The sequence below is a fragment of the Symphalangus syndactylus genome, chromosome 6 (genome assembly GCF_028878055.3).
Source record: "Symphalangus syndactylus isolate Jambi chromosome 6, NHGRI_mSymSyn1-v2.1_pri, whole genome shotgun sequence".
NCBI lineage: Eukaryota > Metazoa > Chordata > Mammalia > Primates > Hylobatidae > Symphalangus > Symphalangus syndactylus.
In genome coordinates this window covers 107,480,285-107,502,633 of record NC_072428.2, presented here as the reverse complement: position 1 = coordinate 107,502,633, position 22,349 = coordinate 107,480,285, and the positions used below count along the sequence as shown (strand labels likewise).

The following is a 22,349-nucleotide window of genomic DNA, read 5'->3' as shown; positions in this document are numbered from 1 at the left end:
TAAGGGGTCTCAGCTAAAGTACAGACTAGAGCAGAGAAATTTTAAGGAAGACACTGGAGCTCTTCAAAGGAGCAAGGCAATGTGCTGATGGGAAGAGTAGTTCAATTCCTTCCTAAGCCGGCTTTGAACAGGGAGGCGTTTAGCCTTGACATTGCTGACACAGGATCAAAGATTGATTTATCAGACTGACCATTTTTCAATAAAATGACTATTTCTGTTTCCATGGGTGTATAAACATTATTTATTGCTCAGGCTTTTTGTCACATTGTCTCTCAGCTGTCACTTAAATATATTTTTTGGAAGTCACAGCTGTAACGATTTTATGATCATATAAAATAATGAAAATACAAGAAAAAGACATTCTCCTTGTTTGATCGCTTCAAAAGACACCTATGGCAGCTTGGGTTATATAAAAGGTACCTTTCTAAACATTTCACGACTAATAGAGAACATCTGGGTAGAGATGATGATGTAATTTTTTGTTAAAGTTTCTTTTCAAAAAGTACTTTATGGAGCTATAACACTGTTTGATTCTTCCAAACATTTAGTGTCCTTAATAACAATAGAAAGAATTTTTTCCAAAGGATCTTTATAAAAGCCAAAACGAGCTACAAAATGGAAATATTTAAAAGGCTCTTCAGTAAGGAAAGAACAGCCTGTCTGTGAGGAGAGTGTAACATCAGATACCAGCAGGTGTTGATTAGACAGATACAGACAGTTTTTAAGACATTCTGTCAAATAATGGGAATGAAGAGCTTCTAAGGTCAGCTTCCCTCAAAGCCAAGTCCAGACACATTGTGTCACTGAGATCTGAGCCTTCTTGAGAACAGTCTTCCACACATTCTCCGCAAGACACGTTGCTTCTTACCCGTCATTCACTTCCCCAAATGCCAACCTTGCCTCTGTCCCCCTGCCCAGAGCATCATCTGGTGGACCTAGCTTCGTGTCCAACAGACAGTCATCACAGCATTTTGGGGATGACTTCTGCAAGATCACTCACTATGCCTGCCTGCCTTGCCTGTTTCTCCACTAAAATAAAAAGTAAATACCCTTGCTTTCTAATATCACCAGAAGGATAAAGAATTCATATTTGAAAAGTGCTTTGAACCCTTAGTCTCCCAGGAACACCGAGCCAGGCCTCCCTGTTCACGTTGCCCTCACCTCTGTGTTGGTTGGTCCCTTATAGGTACATGAGAGCTACAGGTGGCTCCTCCAGGGTGATGTGCGATAATGTGCCAGGCCTGGTGAGCAGCCAGCGGCAGCTGTGTCACCGACATCCAGATGTGATGCGTGCCATTAGCCAGGGCGTGGCCGAGTGGACAGCGGAATGCCAGTACCAGTTCCGCCAGCACCGCTGGAATTGCAACACCCTGGACAGGGATCACAGCCTCTTTGGCAGGGTCCTACTCCGAAGTAAGTCTCCTGCCTTCACCCAGCCCTGTGGCTCTCCACTCATGCACAGCTCCCTCACTCCATCTTCAGAGACCCTGCTTATCTTCTATTGCATTTTATTCCATCAGAAGTTTGTTCTGTTGGGCGTCATTGTCCCTGTTTTACAGGTGAGGACTAGAGAAATCAAGGAACATGTCTAGAGGCCGTAAGAGGTGAATTAAAAGGAAGAAGTAGAACCCCAGCCTATTGTCTTTTCATTCTTTGCTCTGTCCATCATTCCAATAGGGCACATCCTCCAGGTTCAGATTTCGTCTCTAAGAGACGAGAGGGAGGAGCCACAAGTCTCTTTTGACTTTTTCCTTGGCTTTCTGGGGCTTCCCCCAGAAGAATTTGAGCAGATCATCAGGATAGAATCTTCAAATCTTTTCTCAGCAAAGGATTATCAGTATTGCAAAAACACCACGTAAGTGATATTAAGAAGCAGAGACAAATCTCTACTCACCACTTTTCACCTTCCATTCAGCTACTCAGCCTTGGGTCACTCTGTGTCTAAATTCAACATTTTTCCTACCAACAGATTGTAAGTTCTATAAGGGCAGAAACTAATCTATATTCCCTGCACCTTGCTTGGTGCCTTGTGCATTGCAGGCCCTGTTCATTCATTATGATGAATGAGTGGATAAACTTGTAGTGGGTACCTATTATTTTCCAGCTACATTTTAAGCAATAAGGATAGCTATGGAGGATAGAGGTGGGAAACATGAATACATAGAGGATTTTTTCTTCCTTAGCAGGAACCGTAAACATTTTCTAATTACATAGTAAACTTCTTAAAAGTTCTGAATATGGAAAGTAGCTCACTAGCTAGGACACAATCAAAGCAAATTAATTGAAAATCATATTTCATTTTCAAATAATACCCATCTGCTAACCTGGCATTATTAGCACTCTCCAAGAAACACCACAGTCCATTTGCTATTAGAAAATCTGACTGAAAACACAGCAGTTTATGTGCAAACCCCCAAAATAGGAAACTTTATACTTGTTTTTGCCTACCCCCCCAATTCCTAAGAAAATCATCCGGACTGTGCACTTGGTAATGCTTAACAGAGGGTGTTTCTATCATGTAATCATCACAGCCCTAGGGTTTTATGAGGCCAAATGCATAACTGAATGTCTTTAAAATCCCCCAAGGGCGTAGTACTCTCATTCTTAGAGTATCCCTAAAGTTAATTTACTGCGATATTCTGCAATTTTATTCTCTAGTTTAAGAACTATATTCTTCTGCATTCCTTTTGGAGTTTCGATATGACATCGCAAATTTTTGAAAGGTTAATAATAAATTTCAGCTTCATGGAATTTTAAGACTTCACCTAGATTATCTTGCCAGTGAATCAATTAAAGAAACTGGACCTTGTTAAAGAGAGTTTGCAAATATCTAGCACGAGTAATCTTTGGATATATTATGCATGGCTCTCAGTGTTTAAAACATATCGGGATTTTTTTCAAAGTGCTTACAACCATTTTGCAATGATTTCAAATTAGATGTACATCTCATTTATGAAATAATCATCTCTGGATCTATTAAGATGTCTACATATTTGAATAAAACCTTTAGATCACATATGAAAGGAAGCAATATTGACCACTGATCCTAAAGAAAATATATCCACCAAAGCTGGGGATTCATTTATAAAATACTGTAACTTAATCTTGACACTATTATTTTCTTCAGAGCTGTAGAATTGCTGACAGGAAGGAGGTTAGAACTAGAGGTAACAGCCAGGCTCACTCCTATAATCCCAGCACTTTGGGAGACTGAGGTGGGCAGATCACTTGAGGCCAGGAGTTCGAGACCAGCCTGGCCAACATGGCGAAACCCCATGGGCGTGGTGGTACATGCCCTTAATCCTAGCTACTTGGGAGGCTGAGGCATGAAAATCACTTGAACCTGGGAGGAGGAGGTTGCAGCGAGCCAACATATTGCCACTGCACTCCAGCCTGGATGACAGGACTGGAGGAAACAGAACTAGTTTAAATTAGTCTAGGCCTCAGGTAAATAAGAGATTCTAACTTGTACTTCCTTCAGATTTTTTTCAGATGAAGCAGAATACTTTGCCAAAGTACTCAGAACTTAAACCACTCATGCTACATCATTTCTTTCCATTCTTCACAGAAGGCCAGGTTCCTGCTCAGACATTTATGCAAACTCTTGTGACTGTCAGTGATGATTTTGTGTTGGTTATGGGAGGGCTGAATTTGGCCTAAAGCAGCTTATCCTGGAAATAATCAAGAAATTCCAATGAAGCTATCCAAAGATTTCTACAATTAGTTGCTTGGAGAAAAAGTTACATCTTAGAGTTGTGGATACCTAAATATGCTCATAGATGAATAGGAAAGGCAAAGGGCAAGACCATTTATAAGAAGAACATAAAATTACCAAAATGTCCCATGGTCATAGAGAAATGGAGAACATTTGTCTGTTTGGCTTTAGAGAGTCAGAGTAAGACAGTACAATTTTTAGAAACATTTGTAATTTACTCATTCAACAGACAGTTACCAGTCACAGGCAGAGAAACAAGGACAGAACTAGCAAATCTAAAAATATTCCTGCAAGAATACACCTCCAAAATTCTAGAATTAGCCTTAGAAAACACAAAGGTAATTAGCTCTCATCCTTATAAATATTTGTTATAAAGCAAATACTTTAAAGAGAATTGAACAATCCACAACCTTCAAGAAACCCTAGCTTCTAGAGTTTTGCCTTCCTAAGTAACAGTCTCTCTACCCCAAATAAAAACTGTGCCTATGTACTTAATAGACATTGCTTGATTTATCTACATACAAAAATTAGAGAAACTTCAATAGCAACACATTAGGAAATATAGATGTCACCACTTAGATCTGGATTTTGTTTCATTTTGTGATAGCTTTAAAAAGGATCTTTCTAAGAAGAGGCCCAAGATCAAAATTTGTTTTGTTACAAAGCCAGCTCTTGAAATGTGCTACTACTTCACACATAACATTTTAGTGATTCATCTAAACACTTAACTGAAAACATTTTAGGGCTATATCTACACGGTACCAAACCATCTGGAGTTAAAATGAAAAACCAGTCAATGTGCTAAATTTTTAATTTAAATAAAGGAACATCTAGCTATTTAGTAATGTGTTTGAATAATAAATGACAAATATTTAGAAAAGTTGTATTTTTGCTTTGGAAATTATTTCTGAAATGAAGCAGATTGTGATTTGTTTTCTTTCAGTCAACAAGTTAATGTAATTGTTTCCAAGTTATACCAGGATGAATTCTGCACCTAGACAATTTATTTCTCTTGTTGCTTTCAAAAATACTGTCTGGTTACCTGATATGCTATCATCCCCATCTTCCATGCCTTTCCTATAATAGACCACCTCATAAAATGTCTCTTCTTTCTTCTTAAAAAATAAGACTAGTGCTACATCCTTAAGCTTTTGGGAATTTCCTCCCCTATGTGATCTCTCTAAACATGGGCGCTGGCTTCTAAATCCCAAACCAAGCTTTAGAAGATAAATGGGGTAACTATGGAAAAGGTATTTTCTTAAATTGTAAAATGGATATAATAAAAGTTTTATTTATCTGAAAGCCACTACCTGAGATTAAGTCACATTAGCATGTATCAGTCGCCTTCTTTTACAAAACTTCTCAATTCCATTTAGAATATCTGTGATCTATATAGTATAAGCTGGGACTCTTTAAAACAGCTCTTATAACCATCATATTTCCCTCTGGAGAGCACTATCTGCTACCTGTGGCAAATAGTCATATAATTGATTTTACCTAACTACAGGGCATGATTGATTCCTTTTTTGATGGTTAGAGGTTTGGGGGGTAAATATTTTCTGAAGGCTGAGGTAAGTGCCATTTAATATGGTGCAGATATGATTTCCTGATTTTTAATAATGAGACTAGCAGAGCAAATATTGCAAGGGATGTATAATAAATTTTAACACTGAATGACAAACGGAAACAAGCAGGGCTTCAGTGCGAAAAGGTGGTTTGCTCTCCCAGCTGTGTGGTTCAAAAAGTCACACTCCTCTTGACATATTGAATCACCGAATGGTTCTCTGTTTTCTGCCTTGCATTGGCATTAGGTTATCCAGCTTCTATTTTGATTGTTAATATATTTGCCGCAGCACCATTAATAAAAGGGCATGCTAATAACAATGAAATACAGCTCCACTTGAAAAATGAGGTGCACATGGACCCTAAAGAGCCTTATATCTGTCACTATACCACGACACCGTGTTATGAGTTACTACAGATTATTAAAATAATTTAATGTAGTTATTGCACTGAAATATGTACCTTTCAGCCTGTAAGTGAAAGTAGCCTGTGCTCTAATAAAGAACAATTCTAAGAAAGCACCCCAAAGGGTTCTTGCCCAAGTCTAATTATAGGCGGTAAATTTGTTTCCTTCCAGAAAAACCAAAGAAAAACTTTTCACTGTCTTTTACCCAATACCAGTGATTAGTGCAGGTGTTCCAGAAGAAAGTAAATTCACCTTAATAGTTAGACATATAGTATGTAACTCAAGGATATTGCATATTGCCTTCAGCAATCTCTCAATTACTTATGAAAGTCAATGCCAAGCCCAAGCTCGCCAGTGTTAATGCAAGGGGCTGGTTACTGCCAGAATTCTCTTCCCACCTTAGTCCCTAGATTTCTTTGAATTCAGTATTTCATTCTCAATAATTTAAATGCATATGAGTATCTTCAGTAAGTCCTGGAGGTTTGGAAGGATTTTTTGAGGAAAGCTGTGGTGTCATGAGTACCCAACTATATTGTGGAATGATAGAATTGTAGCATTCAGACTGTAAAGAAAAAGGCCTAGAGATGCTCTGCTCCTCTCTTCTAGGATATCTAGAGCTCTCTGTTGAAACAGGGCAAGCCTGTGTTTGAGACTAATGTGAAGCCAGGAGCTGGGCAAGGCCATCTTTTTCTTTGATACTGCTTATTTAAGAAGAGCTGCCACACAGATATCTAAATTGACAAAAACCTATATTAGATGGAGATGGTTCATATTAAAGAAAGAGCCTGGGCTCTAGGAAAGAACCCTTCAAGAATATCAGTACCTTGTTGTCTAGTGGCAAAGGTTGTCTGAAACAGAGCAAGTATTAAACAATTATCATATGAAAGTTATTCAGAAATAGTGCTACCGGACCACTTTTAAGAAAAGCATTTTTGTTTCAGGTAGTCGGGAATCTGCCTTTGTTTATGCCATCTCCTCAGCTGGAGTTGTATTTGCCATCACCAGGGCCTGTAGCCAAGGAGAAGTAAAATCCTGTTCCTGTGATCCAAAGAAGATGGGAAGCGCCAAGGACAGCAAGGGCATTTTTGATTGGGGTGGCTGCAGTGATAACATTGACTATGGGATCAAGTTTGCCCGCGCATTTGTGGATGCAAAGGAAAGGAAAGGAAAGGATGCCAGAGCCCTGATGAATCTTCACAACAACAGAGCTGGCAGGAAGGTATGGAAATGCAACGGTGCTCATTTTGTAGGCTGCATGGCTTTATAAACCACTTAGGCAGAGTTTCTCTTAAACTTTCCTAGAATTGATAAAATGCTGTGTAGTCATAACTTCCTACTGTCCCCCAGCCATTAGCTGTTGGCTCTGAAGAATACTAACAACTAGGTTGAAATATTCCCAACCACACTCCATCTTCCTTCCTACAGCTAGTTGAAGGAGTCCACCCATTGTGTTTGGCATTGTGTTGATTCAAGTCTTTTATGGTCTCTCTGGACACTATCATTTAAGCAGAAGATATGATCTGTGGGTTAGGATAGTGCTTCATCCCACATAGCAATGGTACACTGAATGCTTATATCCAAGGGATATAAAGACCCAGAGCATCTTTTCTTACATGTATCATGAAAACAACTCACCAAGCATGGTTTGTTGGCTTCCTCTAGATTTAGGGATGCCCTCTTTGGGAACCTGACCCAAGTCTCACTCATAAAAGCCCCACCTTGTTGTTTCTGATGCTGGATAAGTAAGTGGACGAGGGGAAGACATGATCCCCAAAGGATATTCTGGGCCCTTCTCCTCTAGACCTCATTAACTTCTTGGGCTCCACTCAGTGTACACCCTCTAACCACCATTTGTTAAATGAGGAAATTGAAGCCCTCAAGGTACTCAAGGTCACAAGGAAGTTAGTAGAAAGGACTAGAAAGTTAGGTTTCAACACCTAGTCCAGGGGTGCTTTACCCTAGGATTAAACCATTTCAATGCCAATGTTCAGACCCATTGATGACCCATGTCTTTTGGTACGGTGGTATGACCAGAATAACTAGATAATTTAATGCTGTACTTGATGCTTTTGTGTGGAAAGCATTAACTGGCTGGGTGAATCAAATATTTGTTCTGAACTATTCTAGAATAATCTAATTGCCAGTAGGAAGAGATAACCATAATTTGTCTTTTATCAACACAACATAAAAATGTGTTTGATATTAATATATAAAGAAAGATCAGCATAAAATTGAAAGGTCCCTGGGGGGGCTTTAATAGGAAAAATAATAGAAAAGAATGGATGAAAACCCCTTTACTAGGCTCCTGGAGAGAACAAATCTCATTTAAAGGAAGTTGGAAGGAAAGAACTCTTGCTTAGCACATGGTATAACATGAGTGTGACCTGAACTGTTTACAAATAGTACCTTTCTTGAACTTTAAAAATCAACATTCCTAATTTTCATGAATTTATGAACTTACAGTCACGACTGCCAAGAAAATAGACGATGGTTGTGCAATCCTACAACTATTGGTAATTACTGTTTGTGCAATGATTTGGATAAAAAAATTTACACTGACCTTTGTCCTAACATTGATAGTGCATGTATAAGTTATAAAGTGTGGTGACTTTGATAGGAGTGTGCTGCTTAATTGTTCAAACAGGGTATATAGTTAGATTTCTCTATTTGGAAAGATGAAAGATATTGTATCCAAAAGAATATTGACTTATCAAAATAAATGTTAATTTCACTAAATAGGTCATTAGATGTCGAATGTTTCAACTCTTCAAGACAATAGATCATAGCTATTATATTTTAGGCCCTGAATAAACACAACTTTTAATGTAAATCACATGATTCTTCACCATGTAGAGGTGAACAGCTGTCAGGCCTCAGATATTCTCCTGCCTGCTCTGCAAAACTTAGGAGGCTACTTTTGATTGGAATAAAAGTGCACACACTGACTTTTTAAAATGTGGCTTTAATTAATGGTGGGTGGGCAGACTTTTTCAAGGAGATGCATGATGTCAGTGAATATGAACTTTAATGAGAGTAAATGTATTGAGATAAACATGCGTCTCTAATTCTCTTCTTGCGGTCATTAGACCCCCAGTCTCTACTCCCCCTTTGTACTAGCAGAAGGTCTGTGGAATCAAAATGAGAACAGGCTGGGCTTGTTTGAAGGCAGGCCTCCTGAGCTAAGCCTCCAACTGGCTTGGCTCTAAGGCTCTAGAAAGCCCCCACTTCCCAGGGCTGATGGTAACATCAGTCCACTTTTTTTCTTCTTCTTTGTGCTTTTCAGCATTTTCCAAATTGGCCAATATGAACATCTACTTTTTAAACTGGGAGGGGTAGGGGAGAGCAATATGTTTCATTTTTTTTAAAACCATCTATTCTAAGATTGCTCTGTTAAGCTAATGTTAAAAGTCAGAATTCATCACTGCCATTCACAACGGGCCTTAATTTTTCCCCAATATTTGAACAATTTATTTACTATAGCAGTTGGTTAGAGCACCCTCATGTGTCTCTGTACTGTAATGTCATTTTAGATCCTCTGTGCTATATCATTTAATCACAGTTTCAGCAGAATTTATAATGATTTTTTTCTTCCATGTTTACTTAAGTGCTCGTCCTTGATCGAGTCTAGTTTTCCACCTCGAATTAGGACTATGAATAAGTACTAAAAAGATAAGCCTGTGTTGTTCAAAACAAATATTCTATCAAGAAGGAAATTCTATAGCATCCTTCAGCAGCTCTGTTTAGGTCTAAAGAAGCCATGCTATAAAAACTTCCAAATTACATTTTAAGATACTTTTAGGTAAATTACATGCAAAAGGTCAATATCTGCCATTTATTTCCTTTGATGAGCTTGCAAACAAGCACCTTTTAAATTTGTCCACTCTTCCAGCCTGGGCAACATGGTGAAACCCTGTCTCTACAGAAAAATACAAAAAATTAGCCAAGTGTGGCAGTGCTACTACCACAGCTATTCAGCTACTATTCCCAGCTATACTCAAGAGGCTGAGGTGGGAGGATCACGTGAGCCAGGGAGGTTGAGGCTGCAGTGAGTCTTGATCACACCACAGCATTCCAGCCTGGGTCACAGCACGAGACCCTGTCTCAAAAAAACAAAACAAACAAACAAACAAAAAAGTTAGTTCACTGTTTCTTCTAAGATGAAATAATGAAATAATCACAACTTCTTTAAATGTTCCTAAGGAATTTGTATCAAAATAACTCATGTTTCCAATCTTACTGCCCTTCCATCACTCTGAAAGTTTCTATAAGAGTAGCAATTTCCATAAGAATAAGAGGCATTTCATGAAAATACTTTCCCTAAAAGGTGCCTCTAACTTAAAAGTAGAAAAGAACACGGGACTTCAAATCAGATGCACCTTTGTTTTAACCTTACATTACCAGTGGCTTTGCTCATTGAATCTCGGTTTTTCTCATGTATGAAAGGGCATTTTGTGGTGCTACGGGAAGACAAGTGTAAGGCACATAGCACAGAACCTGGCAGTAATAGATGCTTAATAAAAGTTCCTTTCCCTTTTGTGAAGTTAAGATTATTCGTAACTCAGGTAACGGAGCTAGGCAGAAGTCCATCCAGCTGAAATTATTATTTAGGATTCAATCTGATCACTCCATCTATCTACAGAGTCATCTTCTATTCAGTTAACACACTAATAAAACCAGGCATATAGTATTTTTTAATTTATGAAATACTGTCAAATGTTTTATAATTTGATATTTCCAAAACCCCTGTAGGAATAAAAAATAGTATTCATATTTCTACTTTTCAGATGAGCAACTGGGCCTGAGAGGGATGGAGAGACTAAAGCAGGGTCATAGAATCATGAAGTACTAGATCCTGGGAGTTCACATCCGCTCCTGTTGTCCCATGTGCCCTCGTCTACATTTCCATATTGCCTTTGTTGAGAATTTCTGAGAAAACAAACAATATTTCTATATGTACAGGGGAAAAACCAGCAGCTACTACCTTTGGAAGGTAGTTTACTGATGATTTTTTTTTTCTTTGTGTGTGTCTTCACACATTCTCTAAAATGAATGTGTATCGGTTTTTAACAACAAGGAAAAGTTGTTTTAAGTGCCGAAAACCTAACTGCCAGCCATTGTGAGCACACCCAAACCAACTTATTCTTCTTTTTGGAGGATTTGCAAAATTTCAACAAATGGCACTGCAACTTTCAGAGTTCTGTTCTTGTATTTTGGGACTAACTTTGGTTCAACAGTTATTTTATTAAGGAATTACTTTGGGAAAGGCATCGGTTTTGGTACTAAATCAATGTGGAAAAGAATAAAACAAAGCAGCCCCTGACCATAAGAAACTAAATTTTAGTCAAGGAGACAAGACTAATACAATTGCAAGGCAAGCAATGCTATGTGGTATAATAACATAATCAGCCACAGGGCCAGTTAGCTGAGGAGATAATGGTTGTATCATAAAAAGAACTGGGTGTTTGAGCTGGAGATAAAAGATTTCCCATGGTTGAGATAGGGAAAGCACTTTCCAGGATGAAGGGACTTCAAGACAAAGACAGATATTGGAGCAGGAAGTGTATCATAAAGTTGAGGAATACAAGAACTCTAGGGTGGAGTTCAAGACTGAGAGTTAATAGGAACTGAGGCTGAAAATTTGAAATTTGAGTCCCAGCCAGATCTGGGGAGTCCTTTTTTTTTTTTTTTTTTTTTGAGACAGGGTCTCGCTTTGTTACCCAGGCTGGAGTGCCATGGCGCAATCTCGGCTCACTGCAGCCTGGACCTCCTGGGCTCAAGCAATCCTCCCACCTGTCTCAGTAGCCGGGACTACAGGCACATGCCACCATGCCTGACTAATTTGGGGTGTTTCTTGTTTGTTTGTTTTTTGGTAGAGATGAGCTTTCGCCATGTTGCCCAGGCTGGTGTTGAACTCCCGGGCTCAAGGGATCTGCCCAACTTGTCCTCTCAAAGTGCTAGGATTACAGGCCTTGAGCCACGGCACCCGGCCTGGAGAGTCTCAAATACTGTGCAGAGACATTTGGCTGCCACTGGGAAGACAAGAGGAAGGCATTGAACAGTGGGAGAGAAAATTAAATATTTAAGTTTAATTTTCATGCATTTGTTAATTTCTCTAGAGTCCACTTTGAAAGAGTGATAGCTATCAAAGTTCAAACCTTCTGTAATATGTTTGAGTTCATGACTTAAAAAATTAACTGGGCAAGGTGGCATGCAACTGTAATCCCAGCTACTGGGGAGGCTGAGGTGGGAGGATCACTTCAGCTCAGGAGTTTGAGACCAGCTTGGGCAACATAGTGAGATCCCATATCAAAAAAAATAGATTTACTAGGAAAATTGTGAGAAATTTGCATCTCTTTGAATTTTATTTTTAGCCTTAAATATACATATAAGTACTGATATGGTAAGCTTCTGGGTATTTATTAATATTAAAAAATTAGCATATGGCAACTGTTGATATTTACATTTTCAACACGATAGTTAATGTTATTATTGGCTCCTCTACTCATTGGGAGCTCTTAGTTTAGGAGTTCTTGATTAAGGCATTATGGAGGATGAGGCCCTGGCATCAGAAAACTGGCTCTAATACTTGAGCAAAATCTTGCACAAGTTACCAAACTAGGGTTGCCATATAAAATAAAATACTTATGCATATACACCAGGTGGTAAGCAAGCCTCAGGGGTAGGTATCATTATTATACACAGTTTGCATATGAGGAGACTGAGGTTTAGCAGGGTGGCCAGAATCAGCAACTAAATTGAATATGTTTGCTCACTGAAATCATCTAAAATTCAAACTTGACTTGGCATCCTGTATTTTCTATGGAGAAGCTCAGAGGGTGAGGGGGTCCAAAATTTCTAGTTTCACTTGCTATCTAAACAAGCACCACCGAAGGTCAGTGCTGTGGAGCACTAGGGCCTGCCCCTGAGCATGGCCTACCTGGGCGCTGGGACAGACCAGATACTTCTAAGTTCCACCTACAGAAAGTGCCTTCAAAGTAAACAGAAGTGGATATTGTAGTACATGTAAGTAAAACTTTACAAGCAAGCAAATCTAAATTCTAACAAAGACTTTAAAAAAAATTTTTTTTGAGACAGGGTCTCACCCTGTCACCCAAGCTGGAGTGTGCAGTAGTCCAATCATGACTCACTGCACAGGGCTCAAGTGATCCTCCCACCTCAGCCTCCCAAGCAGCTCAGACTACAGGCATATGCCACTGTGCTTGACTAATTTTTTTTTTTTTTACGTTTCGTAGAGACAGGGTCTTACTATGTTGCCCAGGGTGGTCTGAAACTCCTGGGCCCAAGTGATCCTCCTGCCATGGCCTCCCAAAGCGCTAGGATTACAGGCATGAGCCACTGTGCCTGGCCAAGACTTTAAAAAATTGATCCCTTGATGCCACTTAAAATAAATAATAGTAAACAAATAATGGGTCTGACCTAAGAGAACTGGGGCATGATGACAAAGAAATCACACTCTTAGAAAGCAGGGAGTATCAATAGGAAAGAAAATGCCAAAGCCATACTGAACTGCAGAGCCACGTTGCTTTAACCTTCTATTCATCCTGACCCTCCCTTCAACAATCCTGAGCATCTTTATGGGGCATAAATTTCACTTAGTAGGTATTTCTATACTTACTGGTCTCCTTAGTTCATAAAATGGAAAGCATTTTTAAAAGTTATATCAGTTCTGCCAACCTCACCTCTGTCTTGTTGGACCCCAAAATAATATGTGCTTGATATTAGAGATCTTTATTTATCATATGAATCAAAAACTAACCAGAAGTCAAGTCCCAAGACAGGGAATAACTCTTAACAAAATTGTTACAGTTCCATGTAAAGTTCTATTATTAGTGGAAAATGTTTTTTAGACTTGCCTCATTAGTCAATAAGAATTATTATATATATGGTTAGTCAATGGTAATGTTCTTGAATTCCACATATGTGAATTCCACACCTTATATTTTCTAGCTAAGCCCACCCACAGTCACTGTTTTTAAAGAATGACAGTGCTCAAGAAATCGCAATGTCTTATTTCAGTTCATAAATGTTTGCATAAGCAAATCAGCTGCACAGTTTTTAACAAATATTTTTTTCTTAGTTCCAGAGTGTGTATGTTTAAAAGGTATGAGTTGGCCCAATTTTCAGTAACTTGTATCTTAGAGATGTGGACCTGTCAAAAGGATTCAATTGTTAATAAATGTACTTGGCTTCAAGCCAGCAGCTGAAAATTAAATAATATGTTTTTAATGAGAGTTTCCCTCAGGAAAACTGATATAGAACCAGAAATATATTAGTGACTTTGTAGAATATACCCAACTAAAAAGTGAAGTACTAACACTTCTTCAAATGCTCAAGTTTAACTAAATAATTTAGTGAAAACACAGTATATGGGTACCTAAAATAAATTCTAACTAGGATTTCTCAGACAAGTTGTTAAGTTGGCAAATATTTCACACAGCATAAAATGGACTGCCTTCTTTCTGATAGGAAGAAAATCAATATGACATGACACAGGGTTCATAAACTTTGCAAAATGCAGGTACCTACAAGAAAAAAATTCTCATGTTCTGCAAAGAAGTTTTACAAAGACACTGTAAGGGCTGCTTGGGCTCAGTCTTCAGAAGAACTGACTTAAGAAACCAAAACTTCCTTAGGAGAAGTTTGTCTTTATAACTGGCAATATAATTCCTTTTAGACTATAATTAGATATGCAAACACTAAGTGTAAAAGCTTATAGAACTCACCGAATCCAAGGAACATGAGCCCCAGAGATTGGCAAACCCTAATATGAAAAACACCAGCAGAGTGATGTCGACTTTGGTGTCAGACAGGCTTGGCTTATATCGTGCCTGCCTGGGTTATCTCACTTACAGCCTGTGAGATCTAGGGCAAGCTCCTCTACTCCTGGGTGTTTCAATATCCTTATCTATAAAATGGGATAATAATAGTATATACCTTACGTGGTAGTGCGGACTAAATAAAATAGTGAATATAAAGTGTTTAGCATGGTTTGATATATGGTAAGAACTTAAAGAATGTGATGCCTCAGTATTATACTCTGACACAAAGTTAGAGCAGAGAAATATAAAATAGAATTGTTCTAGCTTACACAATGCATGTAATTTCTTCTTCCATAGCTCTTTTTTTTAAACAGACTTCTGCATCTGGTATAGAATGCTAATATCTAGAAGTTTGTTTAAAAGAAAAAAAGAACATTAAAAAATAGAAGTTTCTTAAATTTTAAAATTAGAAAATAGCCTCTGCAGGTCAAAGGCTTAAAATGCTCAAAATAAATAAAAAATGAAGGGCCACATAAAAAAATCTGCTAAGATTTTAGCACTGAAGCAGTTATGAGCCTATTGAAGAGTTTTTGTCGAGAATAGTTATATATTAAGCTAAAAATGGTTTCTATGAAGCTAAATACCAAAAGAGTCCTGCTGTCCATAGGTAGAAGTTATCAAAAAACTACTTTTTTAGCATAGCCATGTCACATGAACAAGTATTTATTTATTGACAGGATGCCACGGAGTAAAACTTAGATGGGATTAAGGCACATGGGGAGGAGTGGGGACTGATTAAGAATTGTGCTGGCCAGTTGGTGATATTAAGAACCATGGGGGCTGGGAGAATTGAGAACAGGAGCATACGAGAAGGCTGAAAATGGAATCTTGACAGCGACCTGCATTAAGAATCAAAGAAGAAGGAAGTAGAACAAGAGACTTTTCAGGAAAGATTCAAGAGACAAAATAGAAACCAGGATGTGACTGTGTCATGGGCTATGGCCTTGAGGTTCTGAAGGAAGCTTTCAGTATCCCACATTAGCGAGAGGCAGCAAGTCATTGTAGTTGATTCTTATTCTAGTTCTTTCTCTTCCCATTGTAAAAGCATTGCTTGCACATAGTATCAAAAGCAACAGCTTGAGCAGTGCAGAAACGTGTATCAGAAATTGGGACCGTTTTCTCCCCTCACAGTCCTTGTCTCCTTCCAGAACATTTCAAAGTGCAAACTGACTCAAGGATGTGAATGGGACATGTACTGTTTCCCCTCTTCCTCCCAAATTTCATTAAAATTATAGTAATAGAAAAAAATGGTTTAAATTGACAATAATAAGAATAGTAAAAGAAATGAAAGAGCTTAATGAATTTCTGGAAAGTGGAAAGCAAATGAATAGATTGTAGCTCATAAAGAAGGATGGACAAGCCACAGTCTAGAAGAATAAAAGCAAATGGGGCAACTGCCAACATGGGAGGGAAGAAGCCCTGAGAATGCCTCAGATATAACTAAGCCCTGGAGAGACACATAGGCCTGAAAATTGGGAATAACTGAAAATTCCATCGATGGAATAGGAAACCCCAACCCCTCCCTTCTCCCCATGAGCAGAACTCCGGGGAAGTCTGGCATTTAACATCCCAGGCTTTCTGGAGTAAGAGTCCTCAGCATAAGAGCCAGTGTCCTGGGTGCAGTGGCACCTGCCTGTAGTCCCAACTATTTGGGAAGTGGAGGTAGGAGGATCACTTGAGCCCAGGAGTTCAAGGCTGTAGTGCCCTATTATGGTGCCTATGAATAGTCACTGCACTCCAGCCTGGGCAATACAGCAAGAGCTCATCTCAAAAAAATAGTCATTGCCCTGCCAACTCACCAGAAAGCAACATTTTTTGGTCCACAAGCCCCACCTCTACAACCAGAGTTCCTAAATGCCTTTTTACTACTTCATTCTTAAATATGAAGAGACTGTCCAAGGATTATCATATATTAGATTCAATACAGCAGCGTGAAAGAAAAAGACAAATAAATTGCAGGAAAATTACTCCAGGAGAAAAAGCAGTAATTCAAGGATAAAAGAACTTTTTTATAGCCTAATCAGTCTCCTCACAGAAACATGATATTGACACCCACAAATAAGAATGGAAGCTTTAAAAAAGTGACGATTAGAGAAAAAGAAAGAATCTGGAAGAGAAAGCCAAATAAACCTCTCAGAAAGTACATCAAAAAGCCCAAAAGATAAATGTTTAAGGAGGTCCATAAACGTCCCCCGCTCTTTTCCACTTGAGTTTGAAACCAACTGAAAAATGGACAAATGGATGGACTAAAAGTGTCAGTTTCGTGATTGAAGAAAATGCGCCCTAGAAGACGCGGCCTGGAAGCAAAGAGCTCCCGAGCAGCCCAACCCTGAGCCAGGCAGACTCACCTGCCACAGGCTGGCCCTCAGAGCCCCTGCAGCAAGGGAGCCACATGCTAGATGGTAGGAGCTTATCACAGCTCATTTCCACAGGCTACCAGATCCCCAAAGAGAAAGAACCCAGGCACACAAGCCCTGCTCCTTCCTCTAAACTTACCAGTTGGACGAATCATTTATCTTCCTCTGGGGAGACATGAGTAAGGGGGTGGAAAGAGCAAGGAGTGTTACTCTGATGGAATTTCTTCCTCAAGAAATTGGGAAGAAAGTATTGAAAACAGATGAGAGAAAACATAAGTGACATAGAGGACCAATTCCAAAATTTGGCAACCGGCTAATTAGAATGCCATTAAAAAAGAAAAAAATGACCAGGTGCAGTGGCTCACGCCTGTAATCCCAGCACTTTGGGAAGCCGAGGCGGGTGGATCACCTGAGGTCAGGAGTTCAAGATCAGCCTGGACAACATGGTGAAACCCTGTCTTTACTAAAAATACAAAAATTAGCTGGGCCTGGTGGCGGACGCCTGTAATCCCAGCTACTTGGGAGGCTGAGGCAGGAGAGTCGCTTGAACCCGGCGGGTGGAGTTGCAGTGAGCAGAGATCTCGCCATTGCACTCCAGCCTGGCCAACAAGAGTGAAACTCTGTCTCAAAAAATATATATATATATATGGAGGAGAGGATTGAAAGGGCCTGCTGAGTGCTGAACAAGATTAATAGTGAATAATATTGTGATATTTCAGAACCCAAGAATAAGGGAATGATTCTGGGAGCTTTCATAGGGGAAAAAATACAAAGTAAAATGAAAATAAGAACAAATCCATTTTCAAAGAATCCACCAGACTTCCCATATCAGACTTCCCATCTGCAACATTAGAAGCCAAAAGCCTGTGGAGATATACTTTCAAAGTCTTAAATCCAGAATTCTATACCCAGCCAAGCTATTAATCAAGTGTGAAGGCTGACTGAAGACATGTCAGACATGCAAGAATTCAGAAAATGCATCCACCTTAAAGGAGTTATTCAGAGGAATACATCCAAAGAGAAAACATGGCATCTAGGATACAGCGTGTCCAGGCTAGCAGTGCATGACATTAGGTCTGAGCTGTGCAGCCAGTCCTGGCTGGCACAAGAGGACGGAAGACTGTGGCTGCCCCCAGGAAATGAGGAGAAGTGACGAGCAGGTGGAACAATGGTGAGGGTGGAAAACATGAGGTGATAGCCAATGCAATTGGTAGCAAATAGAACGAGAAAACACCCAACTTCACTTTAAGAACATCCTTCATTGATACGAAGGTTTGTGATCTTGGATCAGAGATAATGAACTGCAATCCTGGCACAGTTCTTGGCTGTGCAGTTAATAATATTATGTAGATGTTTATTGTTTTAAAATTTTAGAATCAAAATTTACTTACAGTTACAGAACAGAGGTCCTCGACTTTAGTCACTCACTCTTTTATCATCCAAATAAAATGTCTCCAGTCCCACCATCAGCGGCTGTGCATGGGAAACCGCCCTCCCACCCCAACCAAGCTCCTTGCCCAGTGCCTCCGAAGACCCCAGGGGGAGTATCCTGCCGCTATAGCCTGTTGCTCTGGTGTGGCTATCCATTGATCCATTGGTATTTGGGTTGGACACTGGCCACCACCCATCTTTCATTCCCTCCAAAGCAGCACTAGCAGAGATTGTCACTGGTGACACATTTTCCTCGAGATTCTGATGTCTTGGTGGCATAGGGTAGGAAACAATCTCTAATTGAATAACGATTTCCCCGTTCTTAGAAATGTAATGCCAGCTTCTGCCGCAGGAATTCTTCACCGCTGTAACCCTCCATAGGCCCCAGACTCCCGCCACGGTGCAGGGGTTTCTCACCTTCTCCTCTGCATCCCTGGGTCTGGATGATTCTGAACCCTGACTGCATATTAGAATCAATCAACTGAGGAACCACAAGTACCTTCAAGGCCCAGGCTTCACATCCACCCTAGGTTCTGATTCACCCAGTCTGGGGAGAGGCTGGAAATGATCCCCAGGTGATTTGAATATGTAGCCAGGAGTGACACCCACTGACCTGCCCTCTCCAGCTGCCAGGAAGAAAGCCTCAAATTCCTGTTATTTTACTATGTGGAGTAATTTCGCCCTTTTTGTTTCCCCCCTCTTTCAAGACCATGAAATCCCTCAAACTGTAGCCAGATTGTAAAAGAACTTTTTTTCCCTTTTTCTGCCAGCTATACATACATATGCAGGCCTTTAAAAAGTGGATCATACCACATATATTGTTCTGCATTTTGCTTTTATCACTTGACTTTCTTTCCTACCTATAAGACTGACCTACTTCATTGTTCAGAGACCACATAATATTCCATTATTAAGCATATACCATAATTTGCTTAGCCGTTTTCCTACTGATGTCATTTGGGTTTTTCCTCATATTTTGCTGTTACTAATTATGCAATAGCTGCATGAAGATCCATGTGGGTGTGTATCCTTCCAAGCTTGTGCAGATGTTTCCAGGGTGGAATCACCAGGTCAAGGATACGTACATTTAACATTTTTGCAGGTATTGCAAAAACACTCTTCATTTAAATGATGGATCGCTATACTCCACCACCAATGGTTTGTTAAAGCATCTCTTCCCCTGGACTCTTACTAACACCAAAGTCTTTTTACTATTTTACTATTTTTTTATTCTTAAAATTTAAAAAATTGACATTTTTACTATTTTTGCTAGGCAAAAAAAGGTGTATTATTTCAGTTTGCATTTCTCCAATTACTAATAAGTGGAACACCTTTTTGTCCTTTTGTTAGTACTTTGTATTTCTTCTGTGAATTGTCTAATAAATTTTTAATGATTAGTTTGGAAGATGCAATGTAATCCCCCATTATTTCTCTCTCTACTTCTTCTTCCTCCTCTGCCCTATTATAATAGGTATGTAATATTTTAAGTCAATTCTTGATTACTCAAAAGAATGGAGGCGGACGGGCACGGTGGCTCACGCCTGTAATTCTAGCACTTTGGGAGGCCGAGGCGGATGGATCACCTGAGGACCAGCCTGACCAACATGGAGAAACCCTGTCTCTACTAAAAATACAAAAAAATAGCGAGGCATGGTGGCATGCACCTGTAATCCCAGCTACTCAGGAGGCTGAGGCAGAAGAATCACTTGAACCCAGGAGGTGGAGGTTGCAGTGAGCTGAGATCGCACCATTGCACTCCAGCCTGGGCGACAAGAGGGAGACTCTGTCTCAAAAAAAAAAAAAAAAGAATGGAGGGAAACAGAATGCATAATTCAAAATCACAATTCAAATCATAATTCAAAATCACAATGTGATTTATAGTAGAATTTTAAGTGTTTTTAGAAATAGCACAGATCTGAGATTCACATCTTTGTTCTACCTCTAAATAGCTGGGTGACCAGGGATTTTCCTTTCCTTGCAGAGCCCTGGTTTTCATAAGCATAGAATGGGAATGATAACTTACTTTGCCTGATGGTGATAATTAAATAATGTGTGTAAACCACTCGGTGTGGAGCCTGACACATAGTTAAGCACTCACTCAATACGTGGTTGTTATTGTTATCATGCTATATAACATTTGAATACTGGAGTTGTTCTAAACTAGGAATCCTCGTTGTGAGTTTCTTGCCCTCATATCCTTACTCTTACCTCAGTTAACTCTTGAAAACATGCTGCGTCAGCTTACATCCCCTTCCCTCTGCCTCTCTGATTGAGTACAGTTTTGTCCACTTCGAGGTTAAGGGTTTGAATTTCAAGTCTGCAAACCCAGTACATAGAAGAGATGAAGGTAGCCCCAAACTCCGATTGAGCACTGAACGCGCTATGCGTTAACAGTGGGTGCTGCAGACGTGAGCAAGCCCAATACTAGAGACGCTGTCTCAGTTTCCTCCCAGGTTAATTGTCAGATAAAGCCTGTCATTAATCCACAACCAAGAAGTGACCATGGTACCTGTTGAAATACTTTCTGCTACAAGTAACAGATCCCAAAGGCACTAAAAAAAAAGAGGAAAGTTTACTAACTTGGATCACAAAAAGTCTGGCGTAGGGCAGGTCCAAAGCGGGCTCATCAAGCAGCTCAGCAGCATCCTCAGGACCCAGATCTTCACATCTGTCAAGTGTGCCTGCAGCTTGCTGCCTGTCGGCATTGCTGCCCTCATTTTGCAGAGAGGCTGCTACAGAAACCAGCATCTAGAGACAGAAACGAGGTATTTCTCCTTATGTGCCTTTTTTATTTTATTATGTTATTTTTGAGACAAGGTCTCACTCTGTCACCCAGGCTGGAGTACAGTGATGCAATCATCGCTTACTGCAGCCTCTAACACCAGACTCAAGCGATCCTCCCACCTCAGCCTCCCGAGTAGCTGAGACCATAGGCATGTGCCACCACCTCTGGCTAGTTTTTTCTTTTTTTGTAAAAACGGAGTCTCTCTATGTTGCCCAGGCTGTTCTTGAACTCCTGGGATCAAGTGATCCTCCTGCCTCAGCCTCCCAAAGTGCTGGGATTACAGGCATAAGCCACCATGCTCCCCCGTCACGTGTCTCTTTCAAAGAGTGAAGAAACATGGCCAGGTGCGGTGGCTCACGCCTGTAATCCCAGCACTTTGGGAGGCCGAGGCAGGCGGATCACAAGATCAAGAGATTGAGACCATCCTGGCCAACATGGTGAAACCTCATCTCTACTAAAAATACAAAACTTAGCCAGTCGTGGTGACCCGCACCTGTAGTCCCAGCTACTCAGGAGGCTGAGGCAGGAGAATCGCTTGAACCAGGGAGGCAGAGGTTGCAGTGAGCTAAGATCGCACCACTGCACTCCAGCCTGGCGACAGAGCAAGACACAGTCTCAAAAACAAAATAGATAAATAAAAAATAAAGAGTGAAAAAACATTTTTTACAAGACTCCTAAGAGATTTCTCCTATCATAGGATTGGCCCAAACTGAGTCAGCACATGCTCCAAGCTGGAAAAAAATTAGTGGCAAGACGGTGAAATTACTATTAGCGATTTAGACTACTCTGGGGTCAGGAGTCCTTCGTAACACAAGGCTGCCCAACACCTGAACAAAAACTGTTAGCAAGGAAGGGAGGAGGTTGCACAGATGATCCTGTCTGTTACCACCATATTTTTTTAAGGATTTATAATGTTATTTTTAAGATCCATTTTTAAATTGATATGCAAATTCTCCAATTAATTATGTAAAAATATCAGTTTTGAAGTTTACTATCTGGAAATTCAATACTAGAAAGGGAGGGCAGACCAGATGCATTGGCTCACAGCTATCATCCCTCACCATTTTGAGAGGCTGAGATGGGAAGATTACTTGAACTCAAGACTTAGGGACCAGCCCCAGCAACACAGTGAGACCCCCTATCTCTACAAAACATTTTTAAAAATTAGCTGGGCATGGTGGCATGCACCTGTAGTCCTAGCTATGCAGGAGGCTGAGGCAGGAGGATCACCTGAGCCCAGGAGTTCAAGGCT

The 22,349-nt window shown here is 40.0% G+C and overlaps 1 protein-coding gene across 2 annotated transcripts in view; it reads left to right on the top strand.

Annotated features, from left to right (window-relative positions):
• WNT2 (Wnt family member 2) overlaps positions 1 to 22,349 on the top strand; it is a 47,245-nt gene that overhangs the window by 1,497 nt on the left and 23,399 nt on the right. Inside the window, exons 1-3 of one of the 2 annotated variants that reach the window (XM_063642164.1) lie at positions 1,009 to 1,041; positions 1,187 to 1,413; positions 6,626 to 6,903. In XM_063642164.1, coding sequence (XP_063498234.1) covers positions 1,191 to 1,413; positions 6,626 to 6,903 — 501 coding nt within the window. In that variant the 5' untranslated portion in view covers positions 1,009 to 1,041; positions 1,187 to 1,190. Of the gene's footprint in view, positions 1 to 1,008; positions 1,042 to 1,186; positions 1,414 to 6,625; positions 6,904 to 22,349 lie in introns of those variants that run through there. The other variant, XM_055283786.2, reaches the window with a different exon arrangement.